At 41.4% G+C, this 25,171-nt stretch overlaps 2 protein-coding genes across 2 annotated transcripts; both read right to left on the bottom strand.

The window, feature by feature from the left end:
• Positions 1-340: 340 nt before the first annotated feature.
• Positions 341-14,282, bottom strand: selenos (selenoprotein S). The gene is made up of 6 exons (XM_034196611.1): positions 13,814-14,282; positions 13,348-13,473; positions 6,091-6,197; positions 5,906-5,995; positions 1,897-1,966; positions 341-1,079 (listed from the first exon to the last, which is right to left on the bottom strand). The coding sequence occupies exons 1-6, from the start codon at positions 13,905-13,907 to the stop codon at positions 1,000-1,002; spliced, it is 567 nt and encodes a 188-aa protein (XP_034052502.1). The 5' UTR covers positions 13,908-14,282; the 3' UTR covers positions 341-999.
• A 1,203-nt stretch (positions 14,283-15,485) lies between these two features.
• On the bottom strand, positions 15,486-24,929 carry snrpa1 (small nuclear ribonucleoprotein polypeptide A'). Its single transcript, XM_034196610.1, has 9 exons — positions 24,650-24,929; positions 18,446-18,593; positions 17,981-18,059; positions 17,750-17,796; positions 17,547-17,649; positions 17,071-17,150; positions 16,687-16,762; positions 16,093-16,186; positions 15,486-15,792 (listed from the first exon to the last, which is right to left on the bottom strand). The coding sequence occupies exons 1-9, from the start codon at positions 24,729-24,731 to the stop codon at positions 15,563-15,565; spliced, it is 939 nt and encodes a 312-aa protein (XP_034052501.1). The 5' UTR covers positions 24,732-24,929; the 3' UTR covers positions 15,486-15,562.
• Positions 24,930-25,171: the final 242 nt, after the last annotated feature.

Here is a 25,171-nt window from a genome sequence, read left to right as displayed (position 1 = left end):
CACTGAACCAACCTGCAATTGTTGCAGTATTAGCCTTCTGGTTTAACAAAATAATAATAACAAAAGTCCTAATAGTTGTAATTGTCATTTATGTATAATTACTGTTATTACTATAATACGTTTAGCCCAATGACACCAACATTTAGCATTGCTTAGCCTAACCAAAAACAGCGTCCTGAAATCTGAACTGGACAGCATAAAGATTATTTTTGTTGTAGTTAATGTGTTTTGCTCCATGACATCTTATGTGCTACATAACAGACACAGCTTGTTTTTCAATGTCCTCTGGTCTGCAGCTCCATCTTGTGGTCCTCGGCAGTCCACACACAAACAGACACACTCAAAATCATATAAGGCTTTTATTTGAATGATTAGGAGTTGATTGTATTATTTGTTTATGTAATACAACGGCATGTATTTGAAACATTAAATGTAATGCACTCTTATTAGATATATTCTATTCATTATAGTGAGCCACTTAAGATCAGATGTTCTATTAAGAAGATATGACCTCCTCAGTTGACATCAAAGAAAACAGATATTGATGTAAAAGATAGGGTGATCACATTTCTATTACATAACAAATGTGCAGAGCAGTATAAAAAAAACATCCTTGCATTTTGATAGATCCAAACATTAACTGAATGTAGTATTTTTAATAATCAACCACATGTCCACTAGCTACAACTGCTCTAGCAACATACATGTTAAAAGCTTAGGTGGAACACATGAATGGAAACATATTCAAACACATGAGAAAAAACACACTGACTGAAGTTCATCAGCCAAACCTGCTGGTAACACCGCTTACAGGAATGGCATCATTACAAGCTTTCAACTTCAAGGCGCACAATGGACGAGTATCAAGTTATCTTTGACAGAGTAAATAAGGAATCAAACGGGAGTAAAAACATCTCAGTGAAGTTTGAGCCCCCTCCAGTCAGTTTGCACATCAAGATGTCAGAGGTCACAGATCAACATCTCTGACCTTCTTTAACCTCATCCACCAGCTGACGGACCCCTCCTGCCAGGCCTGAAGGTGCAGGAGCCCCCCTCCTGTCCACTCAGGGGACTGTAGTCTGAAACACACCGAGAGAAGGAGGTAAGAAAGGCTGCAACACACACGTTTATGTGTCTGTACACACCCTACTACTGCACCTGTGGTTCAAGTACCTTGCAAATGACCCTTCTGAGGCTCTACCGCCACACGTGCATTTTCAAATGCAGAGAAAAACCAACGAATAATTGCTAAACAGGATTCTGCATACTAAAAACGTACAAACATCCTGGTTTAAACTGTAGAGCTGAAGAGAGGAAACCAAGAAGGAGCTACCCACACCCGTTGGGCTTTTTAACTCAACATGTTTCAGATGTCCATCCTGATGCCCTCAGAATCAGATTGTGTCAGTACTGACTCAGCACATCTTTATCCATGTGTACTGCAGGCTGGGAGGGCAACCATCAGGTGGTATGGGAGTGGTGTACACATATACAACGAGTGTTTCACTGTGATGTTCAATTGGTATTGGGAACCGTGGAATGTCACTGTTATTAGTAGCCGTATCCAATAATATTCTGGGATCTTGACATGCCTAGTACTAAATACACACAGATGCACAATCGTTTAAACAAATGGGACTTTTAGTTAATAATCTTTCAAGCACTGGTACATGTATGTTGCCCTATGTGACATGTATTCGTGTGGGTTAGGCATATCAAAGTGAAGCACCCTGTGCTCCACACAGCTTCATACTGGAACAGTATACAGAATGCCTCATTAATGTGGTTTGTGTGCGTGTACTCGTGTAGCTTTGTTTTATGGCACTTGTTGTCTTGGGAACAAAGGAGCAGCCTTTAATGACCCCCACTCAGTGTTCCATCCTGAGAAATACACACCTGCACTGCGGAGGGGCTTCTTGTCCGGCTTTGGTCTGGCTGCAGCGGAGGAGCTGGCCTCTGCAGGGGGCTGCAGGGAGAAACATCCAGAGTCAGGGCACACCAAATGGAGTGATGTCATCCCACTTATTAGCTGAGTTCAATACTCAATTCTGATGGTCAACTTGGACTTTATCAAATGGCATACTGGTACTGAGGAAGCTCTGATCAAGTGACTATGTGCAGTCATAACAACCAGAAAGAGGTTCATTTAATTAGTTGTGGCCAAAACAACACATTTGTTCTCCTCCATCAGAAAACACGTGGAACAATTTGTCAATATTCGTTTTTACATGGTGGAGAGCAGCACACTTTAATTTATGATGCTGGAACTCCCCTAGTAAAGACAAAAGACACAGACAGCTTGGTGACAGAATCGAGGATATGAATACATCCATTTTGTTTTGTAAGTAGCCGTGTTCTTTTCTTCTTAATGACCAGATTGCTGCACATTATCCCTTACATGTTGGTGTAGTTCACATTAGAAGTGTTGTTGTGGCAGCGGATCACTTCAAAAAAAGTGCAGGAAGAAGACGCCCCGGAATATTAATTATTGTACCGGTACTCTTTTTCTGGTACCACTTTACACTAAGACTACCCTTATAAAGGTTTCATTAAGGGTTTATAATTAGGTTGCAAACACTTTATTAATCATTAAGAACCATTTATTAACCAGTTCTAACATAGCTTCCATACATCAACACAGGCTCACTATTTGGCAAGATGACTAAGCCTTACATTGGCTACTTAGGGAGAATCAAGTCAGTGAGCAACAGATACCAAGGATGCTGGCTGATGAAGAAGACGAAGTAAGCTAAATAGCCAATACAAGGCTTAGCGGTACAGATAAATGTGGGCTCACTATTTGGCAAGCAACCGGTCACAGTCGCCCTGTTTATCTCATGGCTTATAAAAGCTTGTTAATGATTTATAAAGTGTTCACAACCTAATTAATGAATTAATTACAAACTATTCCTAAACCCTTTATAAGGGTAGTGTTATTGCCAAGTGGTACCCTTTTTATTTTGTCTTCCTGGCTGCTCCATGAGTTAAATCAGGGTTCCTCATGAGATGACAGGTGATAGACAGGGGTGCACATAACGCAGGTACGCATGTGTGGCAACATCTGAAAAGCGTAACATCACTTGTGTCACTGCACGCCTTTGCGTACCTGATAGGTCATCAAAACAGAACACGTATTTCGTCTACACGTGATTCTTGTCAACACTCAGTGCAGAGAACTAAAATACATTAAGCAGCCCCTTTGGCGTTTTGCTCCCTGCAAAAAATCTTCGGACTTTCTATGACTGATTGAACTGAGAGCTGGCCGAGCCGCAGGCCATAACCGACGGACCTGTGAAGCTTTGCAGGAGGCAGAGGCTTAGATCACTGGACGACAGAGTTGGTGCCATCAGACAGAGGTGAAAGAAGTACTCAGATCTTGTGTAGGAATACTCTGTTACAGTAAAAGTCCTGCATTCAAAATGTTACTCAAGTAAAAGTAGAAAAGTATTCTCATCAAAATATAGTGAAAGTAGCGACAGTAAAAGTAGTCATTGTTTGATTGGTCCATTTCAGAATAATATATATGATATGTTTTATAATGATTGATCATGAAAGTGTTCTCAAAGCTGGTAAAGGTGCAGCTAGTTTGAAGTACTTTGTGTACTGCAGGGTAGCTGGTGGATTTACTCCAGGTGGAACTAAAGTCTGATTCAACACTTGATTATATTTCACATCATTAAAGGTGGGATAGGTAAGTTTGAGAAACCGGCTCGAGATACACTTGTTATATTCCATGGAATGCTCTTAACATCCCGATAGCAATGAATATCTGAAGTGCTTTGACAATAAATCCATTAAAAAATAATTCATCTGTGGAACCCGTGGCGCTGTAAAAAGCACGACCAATCATCTGAGCCGGCCCGGCTAAAGTAACTGGATGGCCTACCTGCCTGTCAGCCTTCCATCTGTGCACACACTTATCTCGTGCCCTCATTGGTCATGTGCGCGTTCGTGTGTGTTTGGTTTCTCCAAAATGACCTGCCCCACCTTTAATCCACATCTGTAAAGCAGGGATGGGCAAATGGCGGCCCCCCACCTCCTCTTTTTGCGGCCCTCAGATTAATTTATAAACAATGTAATTAATTTAAAATATATAGGCTATATATATTATTTTTTTACTTTTAGTACTGATACCGTCCACTAGACTCCTAGTTACGTCGCGAGCTGCGTACATGATTTCAAATACCGCGTAATAATCTGTGACGTGTTTGTGTGTATTGTGTTTGTTTCCCGGGGAAACCCTCACAAGAAACACCGGCTGTTGTTATGCCTGCTGTGACGTTAAGTTGCCTCTTGTAATTATGCCTTTACAAGCTTAAAGGTTGTATTTATCATCTGAATTTGGCAAAACAAGTTTAATATTCTAAAAACCAAGACTTTGTTTATTTGAAATCAGATCAAACTGTCACGGACCCTGCCGTGTTATCTATGATACTATACGCTTTTCATTCATAATTTCAGTGGGAGGGAGGGGGAGCGGCGCTGAGGAACAGCAGAGTGCGGGTTGACAGGTGTCTGTGTTGACATTCCCCTCATTGTGCGTGAGCAGAGACAGGCTACAAGTGTCTTAGGTTCAAGTTAGACAGCTAATGTCTGGGTTAGTGTTCATGACTTCATGTTTATGTCATCTAATGGTTCATCTTAATGCACACACATGTTCCGTGCTTTCCAATAGTTTAAAATAGTTTTATTCCACTGTTAAATAACCTGTTCAATACAAACATGCCACTTATGTGAACTGATATTTGTTTAGTGAGATTATTAGAGGATGTTCCCTGAAAGATTGTAAAATGTCAATGAAGATGTCAGACTTAGTATATTTGTTAATAATTACATACAATACATGGAATTTGTGTGTGTGTGTTCCAAGTGAATCTGCAGCCCCCTGGTGGCCAGTACATCAATGATGTGGCCCCCACCACCATCAAAGTTGTCCATCCCTGCTGTAAAGTAACTAAAGGTGTTAAATACATGTGGTGGAGTACAAGTACACCATTTACCTCTGAACTGTAGTGGAGTAGAAGTACTAAGTAGCATAAAATAGAAATACTCAAGTAAAGTACAAGTATCTCAAAATGGTACCTAAGTACAGTACTTGAATAAGTGTACTTAGTTACTTCCCACATCTGGAATCAGATATGACTTCCAGTCATGTGATCATTTCTTAGTATTTGATCCTCCAACTTGGCCTCAGGAAATGCAAGGACTTCACAGTTTTGGCAACACGTTTTGGAGAAAACAAATCGGAGGCAGTGAGGAAGACTGCAGCATCTTCATCATCTACCTATGCAAGAAGAGGAACTAGAGGACAGTGAAGGAGACACTGAGGAGGACAGTGAGGGAGACTGCACTTATTAACACCACGCTTCGTGTGGGGTGAGTACCAACCGCTGTCTTCTGAGTAGCTCACTAAGAAACTGATTTCTGCTTATTAATAATGATAATGAATGTATTTGATATAGCGCTTTTCCGAGTGCTCAAAGACGCTTTACATGACAGTATTGGTTGGCTGCATTGCATATTGTATGTTCTGGGTGGGATGACAGATTCATAAGCAGACATGCTTATTATAACTGTATGCAGCTTTTCATACTTTGCGGTACAAATGGCTCTCCTCTTGACTTTGTCTCGCATGTAAAACATATTGAAGACCACTGAGCTAGATACTGAGCCAGAGGAATTTTCACAGACATATACTTAGTATAATTACCTTATCATTACTTCCCTGGCAGTGGAGAATAGTAAAAGCATGTTGTAATAACCAACATGTTGTGTCTTTAATGTGGATGAATAAATATAAGAAGATGATTTGTAAAATTGAGTGCATTCCGAACTGTTTAACATTTCAAATCCATCTCATAATGTGTCCACCAGGGAACAGTCTGATGAAGAGGTCGACTCTCACCTGAGAAGGTGTGGCTGTTCCTCTGTAACTCTTTCCCTGTTGCATACTGTCCCATATCTCGATTTTCTGCCTCCGCTTTTCTTCTTCTTGCTGTTCACAAAAATACATCACACATTGAGTTCAAGTGTTACATCATGGACAATCTTTCTTTCAAACATACTTTTTATTTGTATTTATTACTGCACCTGTTTCTGTTTCTCCCTGAAGATGGAAGCCTTGGCATCAAGTTCCTCTTGCATCTTCATCCGAGCTGCTTCCATGGCTTCTTGTCTCCTGGCCACTAAGGCAGAATCTTTATGAAAGAAACATCACAACATCTATTACTCACTTGCAAAAAGCATTTGTAACTATTGTTGAAAGAAAAAAAAACTTAATTCCATAGATTATTTGTTCAGAATAGCAACTGCATTTATTGTTCCTCTCACTCACTACAAGTTAAATGTATCAGTAGAACTATTTGTAAATGATCTAGTGACGCACTGAGAGAGCCTCTGTCATTGGTTTGGGCCAGAGGATGATACAGCATGTCAGGGTACCCTACACTATATAAGAGGATGATACAGCATGTCAGGGTACCCTACACTATATAAGAGGATGATACAGTATGTCAGGGTACCCTACACTATATAAGAGGATGATACAGTATGTCAGGGTACCCTACACTATATAAGGGGATGATACAGTATGTCAGGGTACCCTACACTATATAAGAGGATGATACAGTATGTCAGGGTACCCTACACTATATAAGGGGATGATACAGCATGTCAGGGTACCCTACACTATATAAGAGGATGATACAGTATGTCAGGGTACCCTACACTATATAAGAGGATGATACAGCATGTCAGGGTACCCTACACTATATAAGAGGATGATACAGTATGTCAGGGTACCCTACACTATATAAGGGGATGATACAGCATGTCAGGGTACCCTACACTATATAAGAGGATGATACAGTATGTCAGGGTACCCTACACTATATAAGAGGATGAGACAGTATGTCAGGGTACCCTACACTATATAAGAGGATGATACAGTATGTCAGGGTACCCTACACTATATAAGGGGATGATACAGCATGTCAGGGTACCCTACACTATATAAGGGGATGATACAGCATGTCAGGGTACCCTACACTATATAAGAGGATGATACAGCATGTCAGGGTACCCTACACTATATAAGAGGATGAGACAGTATGTCAGGGTACCCTACACTATATAAGAGGATGATACAGTATGTCAGGGTACCCTACACTATATAAGAGGATGAGACAGTATGTCAGGGTACCCTACACTATATAAGAGGATGATACAGTATGTCAGGGTACCCTACACTATATAAGAGGATGATACAGTATGTCAGGGTACCCTACACTATATAAGGGGATGATACAGCATGTCAGGGTACCCTACACTATATAAGGGGATGATACAGTATGTCAGGGTACCCTACACTATATAAGAGGATGATACAGTATGTCAGGGTACCCTACACTATATAAGAGGATGATACAGTATGTCAGGGTACCCTACACTATATAAGAGGATGATACAGTATGTCAGGGTACCCTACACTATATAAGGGGATGATACAGTATGTCAGGGTACCCTACACTATATAAGGGGATGATACAGCATGTCAGGGTACCCTACACTATATAAGAGGATGATACAGCATGTCAGGGTACCCTACACTATATAAGAGGATGAGACAGTATGTCAGGGTACCCTACACTATATAAGAGGATGATACAGCATGTCAGGGTACCCTACACTATATAAGAGGATGAGACAGTATGTCAGGGTACCCTACACTATATAAGAGGATGATACAGTATGTCAGGGTACCCTACACTATATAAGGGGATGATACAGCATGTCAGGGTACCCTACACTATATAAGAGGATGATACAGTATGTCAGGGTACCCTACACTATATAAGGGGATGATAGAGCATGTCAGGGTACCCTACACTATATAAGAGGATGATACAGTATGTCAGGGTACCCTACACTGTATAAGAGGATGATACAGTATGTCAGGGTACCCTACACTATATAAGAGGATGATACAGTATGTCAGGGTACCCTACACTATATAAGAGGATGATACAGTATGTCAGGGTACCCTACACTATATAAGAGGATGATACAGTATGTCAGGGTACCCTACACTGTATAAGAGGATGATACAGTATGTCAGGGTACCCTACACTATATAAGGGGATGATAGAGCATGTCAGGATACCCTACACCAGTGGTTCCCAAACGGTGTGCCGCGGCACACTGGTGTGCCGTGAGGCAAGTCCGGGTGTGCCGTGGGATTTTGTGACAACCATACGTTATTATTGCAATATACAACTACACAAAAATAATTATTTTTTAATTTACTATATCAGTACTTTGTAGGTTTATATGTACGTAATCTGCGCGACTTGCGCGTCCACATCTCCACGTGCAGTGCTGCATAAACATGGCTGAGTCAGCGATAATTTTCGAGGGGTGGAGGTATGCCCATTATTATTACAGGAATGTGACGGTGAGGTGCAAACTGTGTCCAGGCCAGAAGCTGTTATCCACTGCTGGAAACACCACGTGGTCAAACCTCAACAAACACCTGCAAAGAACACATGCTAAGGTGAAGCTACCGCACAGCTATTTGTTGTTTGTTGATATCACGTAGTCTGTTCTTCTTCTCTGTCTTCCGGTTGTTGCCTGTTTTGAATGACGAATACACACTACCGCCGCCTGCTGGTAAGGAAAGTTATTGCCACTCAGGCATGCGCAGTACGTACGTGCTCGGCGAGTAAAGTAACGAGTTACTTTATGTAGATAGTAACGAAGTAGTTTAATATATTACTTTTTTTAAAGTAATATGTAATATATTAAAAACATTTAGTAACGACCCCATCTCTGGAGTTGGCGTTCTCTACTCTGGTTTACATGAAGAACAACAGGAGGTCACGGCTCTCTGTTGAACAGGATTTGCGAGTGGCCCTCTCCTCAGTGCCACCAAGGATTAAAAAATTCTGTGCGCCCCGACAGGCACATGTATCTCACTAATTTGTAAGTCGGCAACATATTTACAATAGCACATGTTTCAATGCTGATTGCTGAAATGTTACATTTATAATTTGTAGTTCAGGACCATGGACAATGCAGCTTCCTTGCATTGACAGTTCTCTGTGCTGAATTTCTGCTGAGTTTCCTTTGCCTCATTTTTAATGTTGTGAGCTGTCTGGTTTAAATGAGTGTGTTGCTGCTTTGATGAAGCCTAATTTGATAAAGTTTCAAATTAATTTCTGAAATATTTCGTTAATAAATATTTCATGAGTAATATAGTTGTCTTTGTCACATTTTATTTGGCATTAGTAAATAATTATGCACATTTACAGATATTGTACATGATATGAGTGATAACACGTGTTATAAGGGCTATTTTGCACAATAGGTGTGCCTTGAGATTTTTACTTGTCCTTTGGTGTGCCTTGGGCACAAAAAGTTTGGGAACCACTGCCCTACACTATATAAGAGGATGATACAGCATGTCAGGGTACCCTACACTATATAAGGGGATGATACAGCATGTCAGGGTACCCTACACTATATAAGGGGATGATACGGCATGTCAGGGTACCCTACACTATATAAGAGGATGATACAGTATGTCAGGGTACCCTACACTATATAAGGGGATGAATCGGATGATACGATGTATGTATAGTACATCAAGGAACACTAAACATTTGTTTTCTGTTTAGCTCGATTAAATTATTGGATAAGAAGTAAACAACAAGTTAAGATTAAGTTGGGAACAGGAAGTGGTGGAACTCACACTGGGAAGCAGTGGCGTGCACAGACATTTATAGGGGCAGGTGCTCAAGAAAAAAAAAAAGGGTACCTTCTGAGTTGTCGTGGCGGTCTGGCGTTCGCCCGCGCGCGAAATTGTGCGCGGAAATTTGCCGGATAATGTTAGTTTCTTTTCGCTTTTTGGTTACTCCTTCCATCGCTCCCTCATTTTGGTCATCATCAGAGAGCACTGTTTCTGAACATGTTGCTGCTCTGGACTCTGACATTTCTGCTTCATCTGTGTCTGACTCAGAGATATTTTCTATGGATTTGTCTCCCTCATCTTAGATGGACTATTACAGGACAGCAGGGGGCTGCTTCCCTGAGCCTGCTGTAGCTGCCTAGAATACAAACAATATAGAATATGATGTTTATTTCAATTATTTGGGCAATGCAATGCATGATAAAATTAAGACTCACCAGACTTTAACTGTCATGGCCAAAATTCAACACCCTACCACATAGTTGTTGTTTTTTTGTCATTTGGTAAGTAGCTTCATGTCTGATTTAGTATCACTTAGTGTGGTTAAAATAAATTGTGGGCCTCTCAATACAATTATATTATTATTTATTATTATTACTACTATTATTATCACAGTTCAAATCTGAGCATGAAAGGGCTCTAGACAGACAGTTTGTCCCTTAACATGACTCTGGTATTGACTCTGACCTTTCTTCGTCATCTTAATCATTGATGATGGGTAAGGGTTCATCAGGCACATCTGCATCCTCAACTTCCTTGCTGGTAGGCTCAGGCTGCTTTACCCAGGAGAGCAGAGAGCTGCTTGCTGTAGCTCTCTTTTCTTTTCTTATCCTGTCTCTTCTTGGCATTATTCTACAAGTGGTAAATGCAAATGAGCTAAATCAATGTACTGCTCTGCTGTGCATGATAATTAAGGGTTCATCTCCTAGAAACATTTAACAGCAGCATTAATGTAAACCTATAAGGTTACTACTACTTACTGTATATTGTACTTTTTGAGGCATTTTTACTTTACTTGAGTATTTCCCATTTTCAATACATTTACTTCTACTCCACTACATCTCAGATGCAAATATTCTACTTTTACTCCACTACAATTATTTGAAAACTTTAGTTACTAGTTACTATGTAGATTTTGATTAAGATTATTACAAAACATACATTTAATCACTTCAGCCCTAGCATAATGACGCATTGTGAGCGTGTAGATCTGCTATTTTCAAAAGTGCACAACGAGACTAAATGGATGGATGCAAGAAAAGAAGTAAAGTTTTAGTTTAGTTTGGCATCTGATTTAGGGGACTAAACAATACACTCGTTGTATTTGTTACCTGGTGGTTACTGACTTGGTCGTCACTAGGGCACTTTTAATCGTGTTGCTGCGTGCTGCTGCACCACACACCCGCCGTGGCCTGTCTGACTGAGTGACTGACTGTCAGCTCTGCGCGTTCACGTTGAGAGCAGGGAAGGGAGGGGCTGCAGCCAGGGCACGTACGGGAGTGCCGCGGGGCACGTGTGGGGATGTCTGACAAAATTACATCGCGCATTTGGGGCATTGTTGTATATATTAGAAGCTTTTAATCCAGAATTGATCGATGTTACCATGAGCCACATACAGTACACTGTAAAACAATTAAATAAAGAACTGTAAAAAACGAACTTTCAAAAGGGCACATTGCTGTCAGAGGGCAAAACGGGCAGGTGCTCAAGCACTACCTAGAGTCCATGTGTGCACGTCTCTGCTGGGAAGGACTGTAAGCTAAAAAGCGAGTGGATAAACAGGAGTGTTTAGGGCATTAGCATAAGAAGACCCCCTGCTTACAGGGGCAGGAAGGTGAACAGTGAGTCATCTCTGGGTGTGTGCAGGTCTCCATGAGAAGCGAAGGAGCAGTCTGTAATATTCTGACGGAATATGTGGATAAAACTGTTTATCTATGCTTGTTTATGGTTGGCCCACGTGATGTGACGTAGTAACGGCCCGTCCACACAGCGGCGTGCGTTGAAGCTTGCCGGTGGGCGTGTCTGAAACTCAACCAACAACATGAATCTCCCGCCCCTGACACACAAGCAGCGGTTTGATTGGCTAGAGCTTGTACTGGCATATGATTCGATTGGCTGACGCTTCTGCCGAGGCTTCAAAAGTTGAACAGTGCTCGACTTTTGCAGCGAGCCACGCCAGCAAAGCTCCGCTTCCCACAATGCAGTTCGGCGAAAAGTGACGTTACCCCATTCAAAGTGAGTGGTGAAGCTTTCAACGCACGCCGCAGTGTGGACGCCCGTAAGAGTATGCGTGCGCAGCCAAGCGGTTTGAGTGAAGTTTTCCTTCCTACCAGACGTGAATATGTAAACCTCTGGTGTATGAACAAAGGTTGAATAGAGCACGTCGTAGTGTAGTCTGGAGCATTCATTTACATACAGTACAAGAACGGTGGTAACTTAACCCATCTTTTGTATACAATATTAGGGCTGTCAATGCGCTAACGCAAATTTTTGCTCGCTTGCGGAAGACCACGCTTGAACGTTTGCCGGGAGACGCCTGGACAACAATAGCGATAGCTAAATGGGGGGCTACAGCTTAACATTGTGGAGGACGAGGGGCTGCGTTAGATCATTCGGATCGCATCCAACGTGTCGACTGCACATCACAGCGCATTATTCTGACCAGGCACGTGCACACAGACAAAGTGGGCTTGAGCCCCTGCCCTTTTTCTTCCTCCAGAGAAAGTTATTTTTAAATTTGTATTTTTAATAAATGAATATGTATCTACTCCTGTTTGCGCACACTTTCCAAAAATATATTGATTGAATAGAAAATAAAAATATCAGGTCGGGAGATTAGACTGTGAAGTTCCGATGCTCTCTCTACCCTCCCTTCCCCCCACGTCTCGTGCACAGCGGTGCGGACAGTCATCGTCAGTCCCTTCAGACAGACAGACGCAGCACCTCCCACCTTAAAGTCCCATGTTATGCCGGCTTTTCTTGGCTTGTTTGAAGGTGAGTGGTGATGAACAAATAACTAAACTGCCAGTGCCTCGAGTTTACAGAGCTTAGCCAAAAGCCAAAAAACAAATAGTGAACTAAGGTGGTGGCTAATGGATAAGTTAGCTCAAGGTTTAGCTAAGGCAATGTATCATGGGCGTAGGCTAATGTACTGTACTTAAGGGGAGACACTTCAGTCAAATGTGTATCTGATAACATCACAATCGCCACATTGATATGCAAATTGGGCGTTACATATAGCCTAATAAAATTGCGCCAATTTGCATGCAGCTACCAAGGCATTGCAGGGGAAAAGGATAACAAAAAATATCATTGTTCAAATGATAATAAACAAACATTTGCATTGAGCATATTTGTCCACTCATATGTTGATAAGAGTATTAAAAACTTGAAAAATATTCCCCCCCCCCCTATACAATATCCACATGTCTCGTTCCAGAATCTCTCCACTGTTACTTCTGATAACAAATAGTTGTTATAGGGACAACGCTGCAGAGGACAGGATGGAGCTTGTTCAAAGTGGATGTAATGTGATAGAATATGGGATGAATCATGTTTGTCTGTTGTAGCTGGTCTTAGTATGCAGGTGAACCGGTGCTGACCTTGCGGTGTTGGTGGGGGGGGGCTGCGCTGGCTGGATCTCCTCCTGCTCAGGTACTGGAGGAGCAGGTAGACCAGCAGAGTCCCGAACAACAGGTACCATCCATACAGGGACAGCAGCTCTCCCACTATGGAGACAGGGGAACTTTCATATAGGCCAGATCACGTGAACAAAGAGACAGTGGGACAATAACAACTTTAACAGGCCAGCAGGAAACATGAAGGATGATTATACTGACCATGATGTGAGATACACTGAGACTATAAATGAGACTGTGGCGCATTAAATAGTCTACACAGGACGGAATGTTATAGTTAGCAGCTATAAATATACAATGTTTCTCACAGCAACGTTATGACGTATAACTCCCAACAAACATAAGCCGCTAAAAAGCAGCGCCATGCTAACGTTTAGCCTTAAATACAGCTCTCATAGTGAGGGAGATAAAGTTTTCACTGTAACGTTACCGTTCAGGCTCAGGGGGGTCAGGTCCGGGTTTCTGAGAGGCGCCTTCTCCACCGTGTAGGGCGAGTCTCCGTCACTGACTTCCACATCGTCCATCTCTCTCACTCAAAGGAAGCTGTCGGGGTGTTTGAGGCACTGTGCTGCGGAGCAAGTGTCAAGCGGCTGTGAAGTCACTGACGGTGCTGAGGTCCCATGTCCGCCATGTTTGCTGGCAGCTTCTATGATGACGTGTTGGCCTAGTGCTGCGTTTCCGCCCCGTGGGAAAACCTAGCACTACCGTCGAACGCTCGGAATCGTTTTAGAGGCGTTACGTTTTCGTTTAGAATAAACGAAACATTTTTATTTAAAAGGGAGTATTTAATAACCTTGACGGAGACGTTTGATAACACTGCTGATCGGGCTAACCCCGTTTTACGATGGTTTTTGCGGCATGTTAAGTGAAGTCAATCCGGAAGTGCCTCAACCCTGCCTTCTTTTCCATGGCCATGAGAGGCGACTCCTGGTTACAAAATGGTGTGATTGTATAGATGGATGTGAAAACAGGCATACAGCAGGATTTGGTTTGTTTTAGTCATTTAGCAAAAACAAAAAGGCGAATAATATAGAGACCATTGTTGCAATAGATCTCCAATTTTCTGTGAACAGTGGGCCTAATTCTGTCCCCGTTTGCTTCCCGAATGTACTTGCCTACTGCTTTAATTTAGCAACCAGCTTTTGGACGGATTAAATTACAAACCAATCAAAACCAGAGTGAGCATGTTGGGGCTGCAGGGGGTAGACATCAAACCTCTAATTGGTACAATGAGTCACAGCCGCCCAGTCACACTCATCAATGGGAATATATTTTCTGTTTAAAAAAACAACAACCTCTAAACAAACAAATCTGGTTTGCATTCAAAACATTGAGATGCTTTAACTACGGTTTGACTTGTTAAAAAAGGAATTGAGTTACTGAGTCACATGTCACAGTTATGGTTTGCATGTTAAACATTTAGTTGCATTAGTTGAATGCATGTATATTTCTGGGGCATCTCAATGTATTGATATTGACAAATTAGCAGGAAATGCAGGAGTGAGAGTGGATAATCCCAGGTAATGACTCAGCCTTGATACATTGAGCACCCAGGGTGGAACATTAGCATGATATATGCAATGCATAAAAAGTGTGACACAGTGGCCTTCTTCAGATATCGTTTGGCAAAACAAACCTAAAACCACCAACATTTATCTGAGGCTGTGGCTTGTTGCCCTTTAATAAATGTATATAAGTACAATTTGTTTTAGTTGCATGCATTAGATCTTGTTTGTTTATATGCTTTTCCATGCGCTTATCATTTAGATTCAACATCGCCACTTTTGCTTCGTTTTGTGTTGACCATCAAAGCATGTCACAGTAGAGGACCATCAAAGCATGTCACAGTAGAGGACCATCAAAGCATGTCACAGTAGAGGACCATCAAAGCATGTCACAGTAGAGGACCATCAAAGCATGTCACAGTAGAGGACCATCAAAGCATGTCACAGTAGAGGACCATCAAAGCATGTCACAGTAGAGGCAAAATACAATTATGAAACCTGAAAATTATCAGAACATGTCCTCTTTAAAAAGGGCTCAATATGCATTAAATGGTGTTTGTCAGCTAACTGCTTAAAGAAAATGGTTCCACACATCAATATAAGCAATCAGTTTAATATGTCTGTTTACAAAATAAAACTGCAGTGAAAATCTACAAAAAACAAAAACAAAGTGCTCAGGAGCCATTAACCTGAGGCTCTTCTTCCATGTCCTCCTCGTCCTCCTCTCCCTCGCCATCATTGATCTCTTCTCCAGAACCTCCTCCCATGTGTGACTCCATCTGTGCCGTTTCACCCTCTTCTTCTTCTTGTTGTTGTTGTTCTTCTTCTTCTTCTTGTTGTTGTTGTTGTTGTTCTTCTTCTTCTTGTTCTTCCTCCTCTTCCTCCTCCTCCTCCACCGTCCCAGCTGGACATGATTTTACAAGTGCACATATTAACATCAATCTTTCAAAATTGAGAGAAAACCCTACAAACACAGAGAGAGACAGACAGAGACAGGAGCAATATACCAAAAATAGAGAGTAGGCTATTTATTATATATTGGATTTAATTTGTGGAATAGTACAATAACCTTTATTTCTTTGCTCGATGCTTGACAGCTTACCTACCCTGGCTGTGGCTCTTGATTTATTTTTGAAGACGTTAGTCTAAAAGCAGCTTTAAAAGTGTCAGTGGAGCATTGAATAAGTACTGGGTCAGCACTGACCTTGTCTGGGATCTCGTCCTGGTATCTGACCGGCCTGCAGCATCCCTTTCAGCCTCTCCACCTCAGCCAATGAGGACGCATTAGCGATGGCATTCTGAAATGCAAACACACTGGAGTTACACAATGTATATTTTCAGGTATCACTTCAAATTCAGCCAGCAAGAAAACTGAATTCATCTCTATAGTAGTCAAATAAACGTATCCTTATTAAAAAAAAAAATACAACATCAGAAGCTGATTTGGACACGCTTAAAAAGGTGAAGGTTTAATGGACCTTTCATAAAAGGTTCAACAATAAGCTGAGGCGCTCTTTCTTGACCTTTACAACTGTAGGAACCATCACTGGCTTTATGTGGAGCTTTTCAGTTTGAAAGTTGCCAAACGTAATGAAGCCTCCAGAAAAAGACAGCAAATTAAGTGTACGTTTAAAAAACTGAAAGGGTTTTTAATAGATTATTAATTGATCTTTGTTTTTTGTTAAATGCAACAAAACAAAAAAATCCCATTTCACATTGTGGATAAATGAATAATGGCAATTCCATCTCAGCTCTGAAAACATAAAGACCCCTAACAAAACAGGGGCAACGGCAGAACCTTGATGGCTTCCACGTCAGCCTGAGACGGCCCGCTCCTCTTCTTCTCCGGCTGTGCGGGCCCTCCAGGAGTGAACCTGAAACGACACACCTCTTTAGAGCACGTGGACACACAGGCTTCTCTGACCTAGCAACCAATGTAGCCACCTCATGTATAGTATCTTTTCTTCAGTCAAATATCTGATACATTGTCCATAGACAGCAGTCCTGAGCAACACTGAGCTCACTTGAGACATTAATAGCTTTTCAAAGGGAAGTGTGTGTTTTTGACACATCACCGTGTATTCTCATGTACACAGATACACTGTAGGTGACAGATGTGGATCTATGAGCCAGGGTGCAGTGCTTCTTAGGAGCTGCTGTCTAACGTGGACTTTCATCTTACGTTTTGGTTCGCTTGGCAATATCCTTTGCAAGTTGAGCACCTCGTTTGCCCTTGAACATTTTCTCTGCCTCCTGACGTTCCTACAACAATATCAAGAATCAAAAAGCGTCATTAAATACATACTAAGCCGTCAGCCAAGGGAGGCAAGGCCAGGCAGGAACATCGACTGACATTCAGCAGGATGTCCACTTCAAGTTAGAAGAGTTAAACAGTGTTATTACACGGCTCGGTTGAATACATGATTCCGATTGGTCAAATCAAAAATGTATTGTTAAGTCAAGTCAAATAGTTGATATATTTAGCAGGTAGCCGTGTAATAAGGGGTATAATGTGCAGCGAACCTGGCTGACATGATCCCTTACTTAATCACCCCAGAAATGTTTAAAAGGGAAAAATAAATTCACCAGTTTTAGCTTCCATCACCTTGAAGGCTGGATCTTACAATGTGCACAACATCCTTGCTCCTCTGCACTTACCTTTAGCTTTACCTTCTGGAAGTCTAGCACACGGATCTGTGGGATTTTGTTGATGACATAGAGCCTGTAATGCTTCTTGTTGGTCACTGGATTCCTTAACAAACTGTAGATTCAGTCATTCAGTGAGGAAACATACAAGATCAGAATTCAGCAGACATCCAACACTTCAAGAACCACATGATATGACAGCAGATGATCTCTACCTGAGGAGGGTCAGTGTCCTCACTGAGGCCAGGGGGTCCAGGTCACCCTGCATTGGAAACCATATTAATTAACAAGTAGATTTTCCAAAAGGACAGATTGGAAATAAAAAATACGTACAATAATCACACAGACAGGAATAGTTGTTTTAGAATAGAGAATCATCAATTGTTCCAGGCTAAAAGATCAGTTTGATGGTGTAAAGGTTTCTGGTGGGAGCTGATGACACTCACCAGCTCCTGGATATTGTTGTTTGTAAGAACCAGTTCTGTCAGACTCGGCAGAGATTGTTCCAGATTGTCACCTATGCGACTGGAGAAACATTCCATACAGTTAGTCATGCTGCCGTGTACTGGCTGGTGTCCAATCCAAACTAGAGATCCCTTCACCAGAGACAGACCTAGCGGCCTGGTTTATAAACCAAGAAAATAGCAATATTTTTCACTTTAAGTTATTACACAACTTGCTAAAGCAGTCCTAAATTAATGATTGTATGAAACACAGATTATCAATATTAAATAATATCATAACTGTTCTAATAAAAGTGCTTGGGATGTCTCACATATGGCTTTGATTTACAGCTGAACATTTAGCCCACTTCCTGTAATGCCAACATGAATCATTTGTGTCAACACTGCCAGCCCTACATTTATTTGAACATCATATTGCATCATTCTGGGGCTGCAGGTAAAACTTACCAAATCCTGTTGTTGTTCACTAGCAATGTCTTCAGTCTTTTGAGCAGAGGAAAGCCATCCAGTTTTCTGACTTCATTATCAGAGAAGTCAACCGTGTCAAACTGGTCCAGAGTAGCTCCAAGATTTTCAAGCACCGGGATTTTATAACCTGTGCAATAAAAGAACATGAAAGTCGAGGAGGAACTCTGTCAGCGTGTTTCATCTCCAGTGATCACAATGATGACCAACACATATATATATATAACACCATGAGCTTGTTTCAAATTATTTTCATAGAAATGTTGATTGGACTACAGCATTTATGAGGACTACATAAAAGTCAAAACGCACTTGAGATATATTTAGAAAAATAATAATTATTAAAATATTTGTATAAATGTAAACCGTTTTCACTTAATTCCTTAAGTGAACTTGTACCTGTTCTCTGTGTTTCAATCTTGCTTTGTGCTGCTTTGACATTTGAATTTCCCTGCAGGGATCAATAAAAGGTGTATCTCATCTTCAACGGTTACTTCCTGAATGTACACAGTGTATGTACAGCTGTGAGCCAAACACTGTACTGCCTTACATCAACTACTATGGTTTTTAAGTAATTGGTTTCTTATGGGGGCACAGTCTTGATGCCATTATCACAAGTAGCTGAAAGAAACAGGCAGGAACATGTTCAGCTAAAATAGTCAATGAAAGATGTTTTACGATGTCTAAAGTCACGTGTTTCCTGCTTGGGGCGCAGACATCTTTGCCCGTTGACTCTCGTTATACAGTTGAGGCCTCGATTATTATAGGCCGCAAGGTGAACCTCGAAAAGTCCTTTAGAAAAGAAATCCCGCTCCACAGAAGTGGAACTACACAATCTTTAGTTCATAAAAAATGAACGAGTCATGCTTATCCACCAAAGAAAAGTTTGTCGCTAAAATTCCTGTCAATTCTTCTAGGCACGTAATTATTGGCTGAACTAGTCCCTTCAAAGCGTAATAGTATCTTGGCAGTGTGCGAAAAAGTACACGTCCCACCGTCCGGGACGTGTTATTTACAATATCGGACAAGTAGATCTTTCAATTGACTTGTCCGGCGGACAAGTGACGGTTTTCGCCCTGATTTATTGACAAATTATTGATACATTCAGTTTACAAAAGGCAGAAGTCATTCGCAAATTGTACGTGTCCGCCATTGTTCGTTTAGACATTTTTGTTTCGGTTCCGCTTGTCGATTCCTAAGGAAATGCATCTCGCCGCTTTCTGTACAGTTAGGCGGGGCGGGAAGTGTAGCACAGTGGCGGGGCGGGAAGCAAAACTCGGTTCCAAGTAGGAACAAATAACAATTGTCCGGTACCGGGATTAATAAGAGTTGTGAGGACAGGAGGCGAGGCCGAGCCCCGCGGACTGCAGCTCTCTCTCTCTATGCTCCGTATCAGCTGATCACTGCATGGTGCAGCTCAGCGTCTCTCTCTCTCTTTCTACACACAGCGGATCCGCTGCCCGTTTAACAGCCTCATCTTTGTCAAACGTTCTTATGTTCTTTCTCTAACACGTAATGAAGGTTATTAAGCGTTTTAGCTCCTGTGTTGTTAATATTGACCGCCATTTCCTTTATGAAGTGAAGCAGCCTCCCTGTCTGTGTCCTCGCGCTGTCCTCACATCCCCGGACCCCCAGACTCGGAGGAGCACAGGGATGTCAGTATTGTTTATGAAGCAGGGTATAGAAAGTACATTATTGAAATGAAAATACTATTTATTTACTTTTACAAACAGTGAGCAGCTGCAGCATGTGTATTGCAGGACATGTGGAAGCGTGCAAGCGTCTTTGAGTTGTAGAAAAGCGCTAGGCCTATAGGCTATAAATATAATGTATTATTATTATTATTATTAGGTTATGTCCTATGTGTTGGACATGTGTGGTTGGACTCTGTCTCACAGACAGGTTGCAGTGTAACATCAATTGTACATTCTCAAACTGCACCACTTAGAACTAACTAAACAATGCAGAGATTATTTTGATATCATTTTATTCAATAACCGTAAGAAATTCAACAGTATGAAGTGATTCGTAAATAGGAATACAGATTTGACTTAATGTTTTCATAAATATATTTTTCTTCCAGTTTGACTTATTATTACCCTCTCAAAGAACCGGAATTGAGAACCGAAAATAACCGGAATCGAAAAGCAGAACCGGAATCGTTAAAATCCAAACGATACCCAACCCTATGTGTGATGCAGTAAAATCTTACCGCTCACTTACGTTAGCGGTGTCGTAAAAACCGTGGGAAAATGTAAAATCCGATGGCGAAGAAGAAAATTCCAGTGGCCCCAATTTTTGTCCATTCTGGACAAGTGAAAAATGTATTCGGACAAGTACAATGCCAAACTCACTTGTCCATGGACAAGTACTCTCTAAAAACTTTTTCTCACACTGCTTGGTCAAAAGTAGTGCCACGGTTCGTCACGTGATCGTGCTACACCAATTGGGTAGCAGCATATTGTCAACAGAAGTGAAAGATGGCCGCCTACATGGTTACGCTAAACCAGACCAAATGGATTCTAAACAGTGCTGTATGCTTGTTTTATGTCATGTTTTGTCATATGTCTTAATACATCACTAAGTCCGAGGTATTTGTGTTATATACGCGGTATTTGTGAGAGGTTTTACTATCTGGGAACAGAGTTGACCATCAAATCAACATTGGCTAGCAGCGTTTATCAGCCAACTCCAGCTACAACAACATTCCTGGACTACCATGTTCGCATCGCTAGGTTCATTGGCTGAGCTCGTGGATTATTCCATTAGACTGAGGACTTTTTGTCTGTCTGTCTGTTGTTATTGTTACCCTGTACACGTTAAATGCACTCTTAAAATAAACATGACTTGATTTCATACATAGCTGCGTCCAAGAAGGTTAACTTGTTACGTTAAGTAATTTAGATCAATAAAATGCAGTACTTATACCAATGACCATCGATTCATTTATTTACTCATTCATCATATAATAATTTGATGAATTACATTATTATTATTATAGATTATTATTATAGATATATATATAGATTATTATTATAGATATATATATAGATTATTATTATATATATATAGATTATTATTATAGATATATATAGATTATTATTATAGATATATATATATTACATTATTATAATTGTAATATGATAATATTGTATTTGTAACTTCAAAATCAATGCCACCGTTGTAAGCTTGTCCTGTACGTATTCCATCTTGTATTGGTAAAATAATCAACCTTTTCGTGCTTCACAGACGTAATATGCATGTAACAATGTTTGTGTGTTGATCATTTTGACTTTGAGACTTTCTGGTGCGTTTTCCTCGTCCCCGCTACTCGATGAAACCATGGCGGTCGCCATTTTTTCCAAATCTGTTTGTTGATACCGGTATATGCAGCTACCCAATTGGTGTAGCACGATCACGTGACGGACCGTGGCACTACTTTTGACCAAGATATTATTACGCTTTGAAGGGACTAGTTCAGCCAATAATTACGTGCCTAGAAGAATTGACAGGATTTTTGCGACAAACTTTTTTTTGGTGGATAAGCATGACTCGTTCTTTTTTATGAACTAAAGATTGTGTAGTTCCACTTCTGTGGAGCGGGATGAAACGATAACAGGGTTCACCTTATGGCCTATTAGTCCCTCAGGAGTTATGGAACATTTTCCTAAAATTCTTCCCAATGTTTCCAGTATTGATAAAACTTGATATAATCAAACATTCACCAGTGCTATTTAGTAGCTTTTGGTACTTTTTGGGAAATAAATTATGTTTTTAGGCTCGCTTTATATCAAATATAATGAAAAATGGGTTGCTCAAAAATATTAGCCCCCCCATGTGAATTGTTGCTTTCAAAAACACACCTAATCAACCAATCGGCTTTCAAACCACACCTAATCAACCAATCAACTTTCAAGCCACACCTGAGCATTCAATCAGCATAAAAGGACTCCAAGAAACAGGCACTTGAATACCTTACTGAGAGGGACTATACTACTACTCCTACTCACCATGCCAAAGTCAAAGGAAATCAGTCTGGAGCTCAGAAAGAAGATAGTGGAGGCTCATGATAAGGGGGAAGGCTATACTGCTATTTCCAAGCGCTTCACAGTGTCTAGAACTGCTGTACGTTGCATCATTGCGAAGTACAAGGAGACACATTCTGTAAGAAACAAACCTAGGCGTGGTCAAAAGCGCAAGATGTCAAGAACTCTGGAGAGGAAAATAGTCAGAGATGTTGGCAAGAATCCCCGGACACCTGCCAAGATGATTGTTGCTGACCTGGCCTCTTCTGGAGTTGATGTTTCAAGGGACACAGTGGTGAGGGCTCTTCATCGTGGTGGGCTTCAGGGCCATCGTCCCAGAAGAACCCCTTTACTCAAAGAGCGGCACATCAGAGCCAGACTGAGGTTTGCCCGGGAACATTTGAAAGGTAAAGATGAGTTTTGAAAGTCTGTGCTTTGGTCTGATGAGACTAAACTGGAACTGTTTGGGCACATGGATGTTGCTTATGTTTGGCGAAGAAAGGGAGAGGCCTTCAACCCTAAGAACACATCATGCTGTGGGGCTGTTTTGCAGCCTCAGGCACAGGGACCTTGTTCGGGTGCAAGGCATCATGAAGAATTAAAATGATGTTGACATTTTGAGGGATAATATGAACAAATCTGCTCTTAGTCTTCGCTTAGGTCGTCGCTGGGTCTTCCAACAAGACAATGACCCAAAGCACACATCAAACTTGGTCCAACAGTTCCTAAAGGACACCAAAACCAAGGTGCTGGAGTGGCCCGCACAGAGCCCAGATCTCAATCCTATTGAGAATCTGTGGCGGGTGCTCATAGTGAATGTCCATGCTCGGAAACCACGCAATTTGGACCAGCTGGAACAATTTGCAATGGAAGAATGGGCAAAAATCCCTCAAGAGACCTGTGCCAACCTAGTAAATAACTACTCTAAGAGGTTCTTGTCAGTTGTGGCTCAGAAAGGGTACACTATTGACTATTAATGGCCTGGGGGCTAATATTTTTTGACCAACCCATTTTTCACTATATTTGATATACAGCAAGCCTAAAAACGTATTTTATCTTCCAAAAAGTACCAAAAGCTACTAAATAGCACTGGTGAATGTTTGATTATATCAAGTGTTATCAATGTTGGAAACATTGGGAAGAATTTTAGGAAAATGTTCCATAACTCCTGGGGGGCTAATAATGTAGGCCGCAACTGTAAGTGTTGCATGCGCAGTCCGCAGCTCTTCAGTACAACAGATAGGCGCAGCTCTTCAGTACAACAGATGGGAGCAGCTCGGTGCACAACAAACTGCGCACAAAGCAGCTGTTGACTCCGCCAACAACTAGGGGGCAGCAGGAGCGCCTGAGTGATTGAAGTTTGAATGAGAGAGAGTTAGACGGTGTATAAACAAACTAGATAGTGAATACGGAGAAGGAAAATGATGTTTAATCACTTAAAGAAACACCCTTTGAGAGGAGGACACTGGAGGGAAAGCTGAGAGTAAAAGAGCTCGGACCTGATCAGCCTGACATAGGCAGGAGTTAAGGACAGAGGAAGGCAGTACACACGCTCTTTTTCAAGGAGCTGGTTTAGCAAGAAGGCTAACTACCTGTAGCAACACCAGGGCTGTATTTTACCAGCCGCCACTGGTCACTACTACTCATACATCTCACGGATTCATCCGCACATACTTTGAGTGGGTCACAATAACGAGCATACTGACGTCAGACATATTGAGAACTCAATCAATGAAACCTAGCAGATCGCAGACAAGATTTAGCAAGAGAATGCTAATGCCTGTGTTAAATGATGAAGTCTAAACTTTAAGAAGCATAGACTCCAGCTTACTTAAGGAAATCAGAAAGCATCATATATGGGATTTGAACAGTAAAGTTATTTAGAAACAATTGTAGTGTTTGGTTTTAGTTTCCGCTGTGCGAGAGGTAAACTGTCGACCTGGTAGAACTCGGCAGGACACCCACCGCAAGCTATGTTAGCAGCCTATGTTATCATGCTTAGTAAGTAGGCTATCAAATACAATGTTGCATCCATATCGGAAGGAACAGGTACTCATCAGGTTTTGAATGGAGTTCGGCGCGAGTCCCGCGTAAAGCACGAGTAGGCTAACTACATGAGCTATGAAGAGGTGATATGCAGTGGTGATGTCGTTTAGCTAACCTCGTAAATCCAGCTCTCTGTCTCTCACGGGGTTGGTATATTGAGCAGCCTGCTCAATTAACTCTGCTGATAATTTCACCATGTCGACGCGAGGAGCCGACGGTACCGGGTAGAAGTCCTTTCGCAGCTAAACGTCCTGATCACTGCAAACACGCTGTATGTCGGGACAAAGGCCCGCTCCTTCTTCTTCTCTCGATATATTCAAGGTTTGGCAGAAACCTTTAAGGTGCATACTGCCATCTACTGTACAGGATCTTCTTCTTCTATGGATTTATTGGCGGTTGGCAACCCACACATGGGTGCATTACCGCCACATATTGGACTGGAGTGTGGAGCAGTAGATTGGCAGGTAAAATATAAATAAATGCAAATTAAATAAAAAATAAATAAAACAAAAGCATTTAATACAAATTAAACCTAAATTATTTATATAATTCCAGTTGTTTTGAAGATTTTTTTTTTCAGCGGTTTAAAGACTTCCTCTGACCCCTAGCCAATTCCCCACAGTAAGGCTGAGTTTTT

Source organism: Gymnodraco acuticeps, unplaced genomic scaffold, assembly GCF_902827175.1.
Source record: "Gymnodraco acuticeps unplaced genomic scaffold, fGymAcu1.1, whole genome shotgun sequence".
Classification (NCBI taxonomy): Eukaryota; Metazoa; Chordata; class Actinopteri; order Perciformes; family Bathydraconidae; genus Gymnodraco; species Gymnodraco acuticeps.
The sequence above is the reverse complement of the archived record's forward strand: the minus strand, read 5'-3'. Positions and strand labels throughout refer to the sequence as shown.

Excerpts from the sequence above, each read along its gene's own strand:
- selenos (XM_034196611.1), bottom strand. The coding sequence starts at position 13,907 with ATGGACGATGTGGAAGTCAGTGACGGAGACTCGCCCTACACGGTGGAG. Across the intron at positions 13,474-13,813 it reads GACCCCCCTGAGCCTGAACG|TGGGAGAGCTGCTGTCCCTG; the intron begins GTAACGTTACAG and ends CTGTCTCCATAG. Across the intron at positions 1,080-1,896 it reads GAAGCCCCTCCGCAGTGCAG|ACTACAGTCCCCTGAGTGGA; the intron begins GTGTGTATTTCT and ends GGTGTGTTTCAG.
- snrpa1 (XM_034196610.1), bottom strand. The coding sequence starts at position 24,731 with ATGGTGAAATTATCAGCAGAGTTAATTGAGCAGGCTGCTCAATATACC. Across the intron at positions 18,594-24,649 it reads CAGAGAGCTGGATTTACGAG|GTTATAAAATCCCGGTGCTT; the intron begins GTTAGCTAAACG and ends TTTATTGCACAG. Across the intron at positions 17,650-17,749 it reads AGGACACTGACCCTCCTCAG|TTTGTTAAGGAATCCAGTGA; the intron begins GTAGAGATCATC and ends CTGAATCTACAG.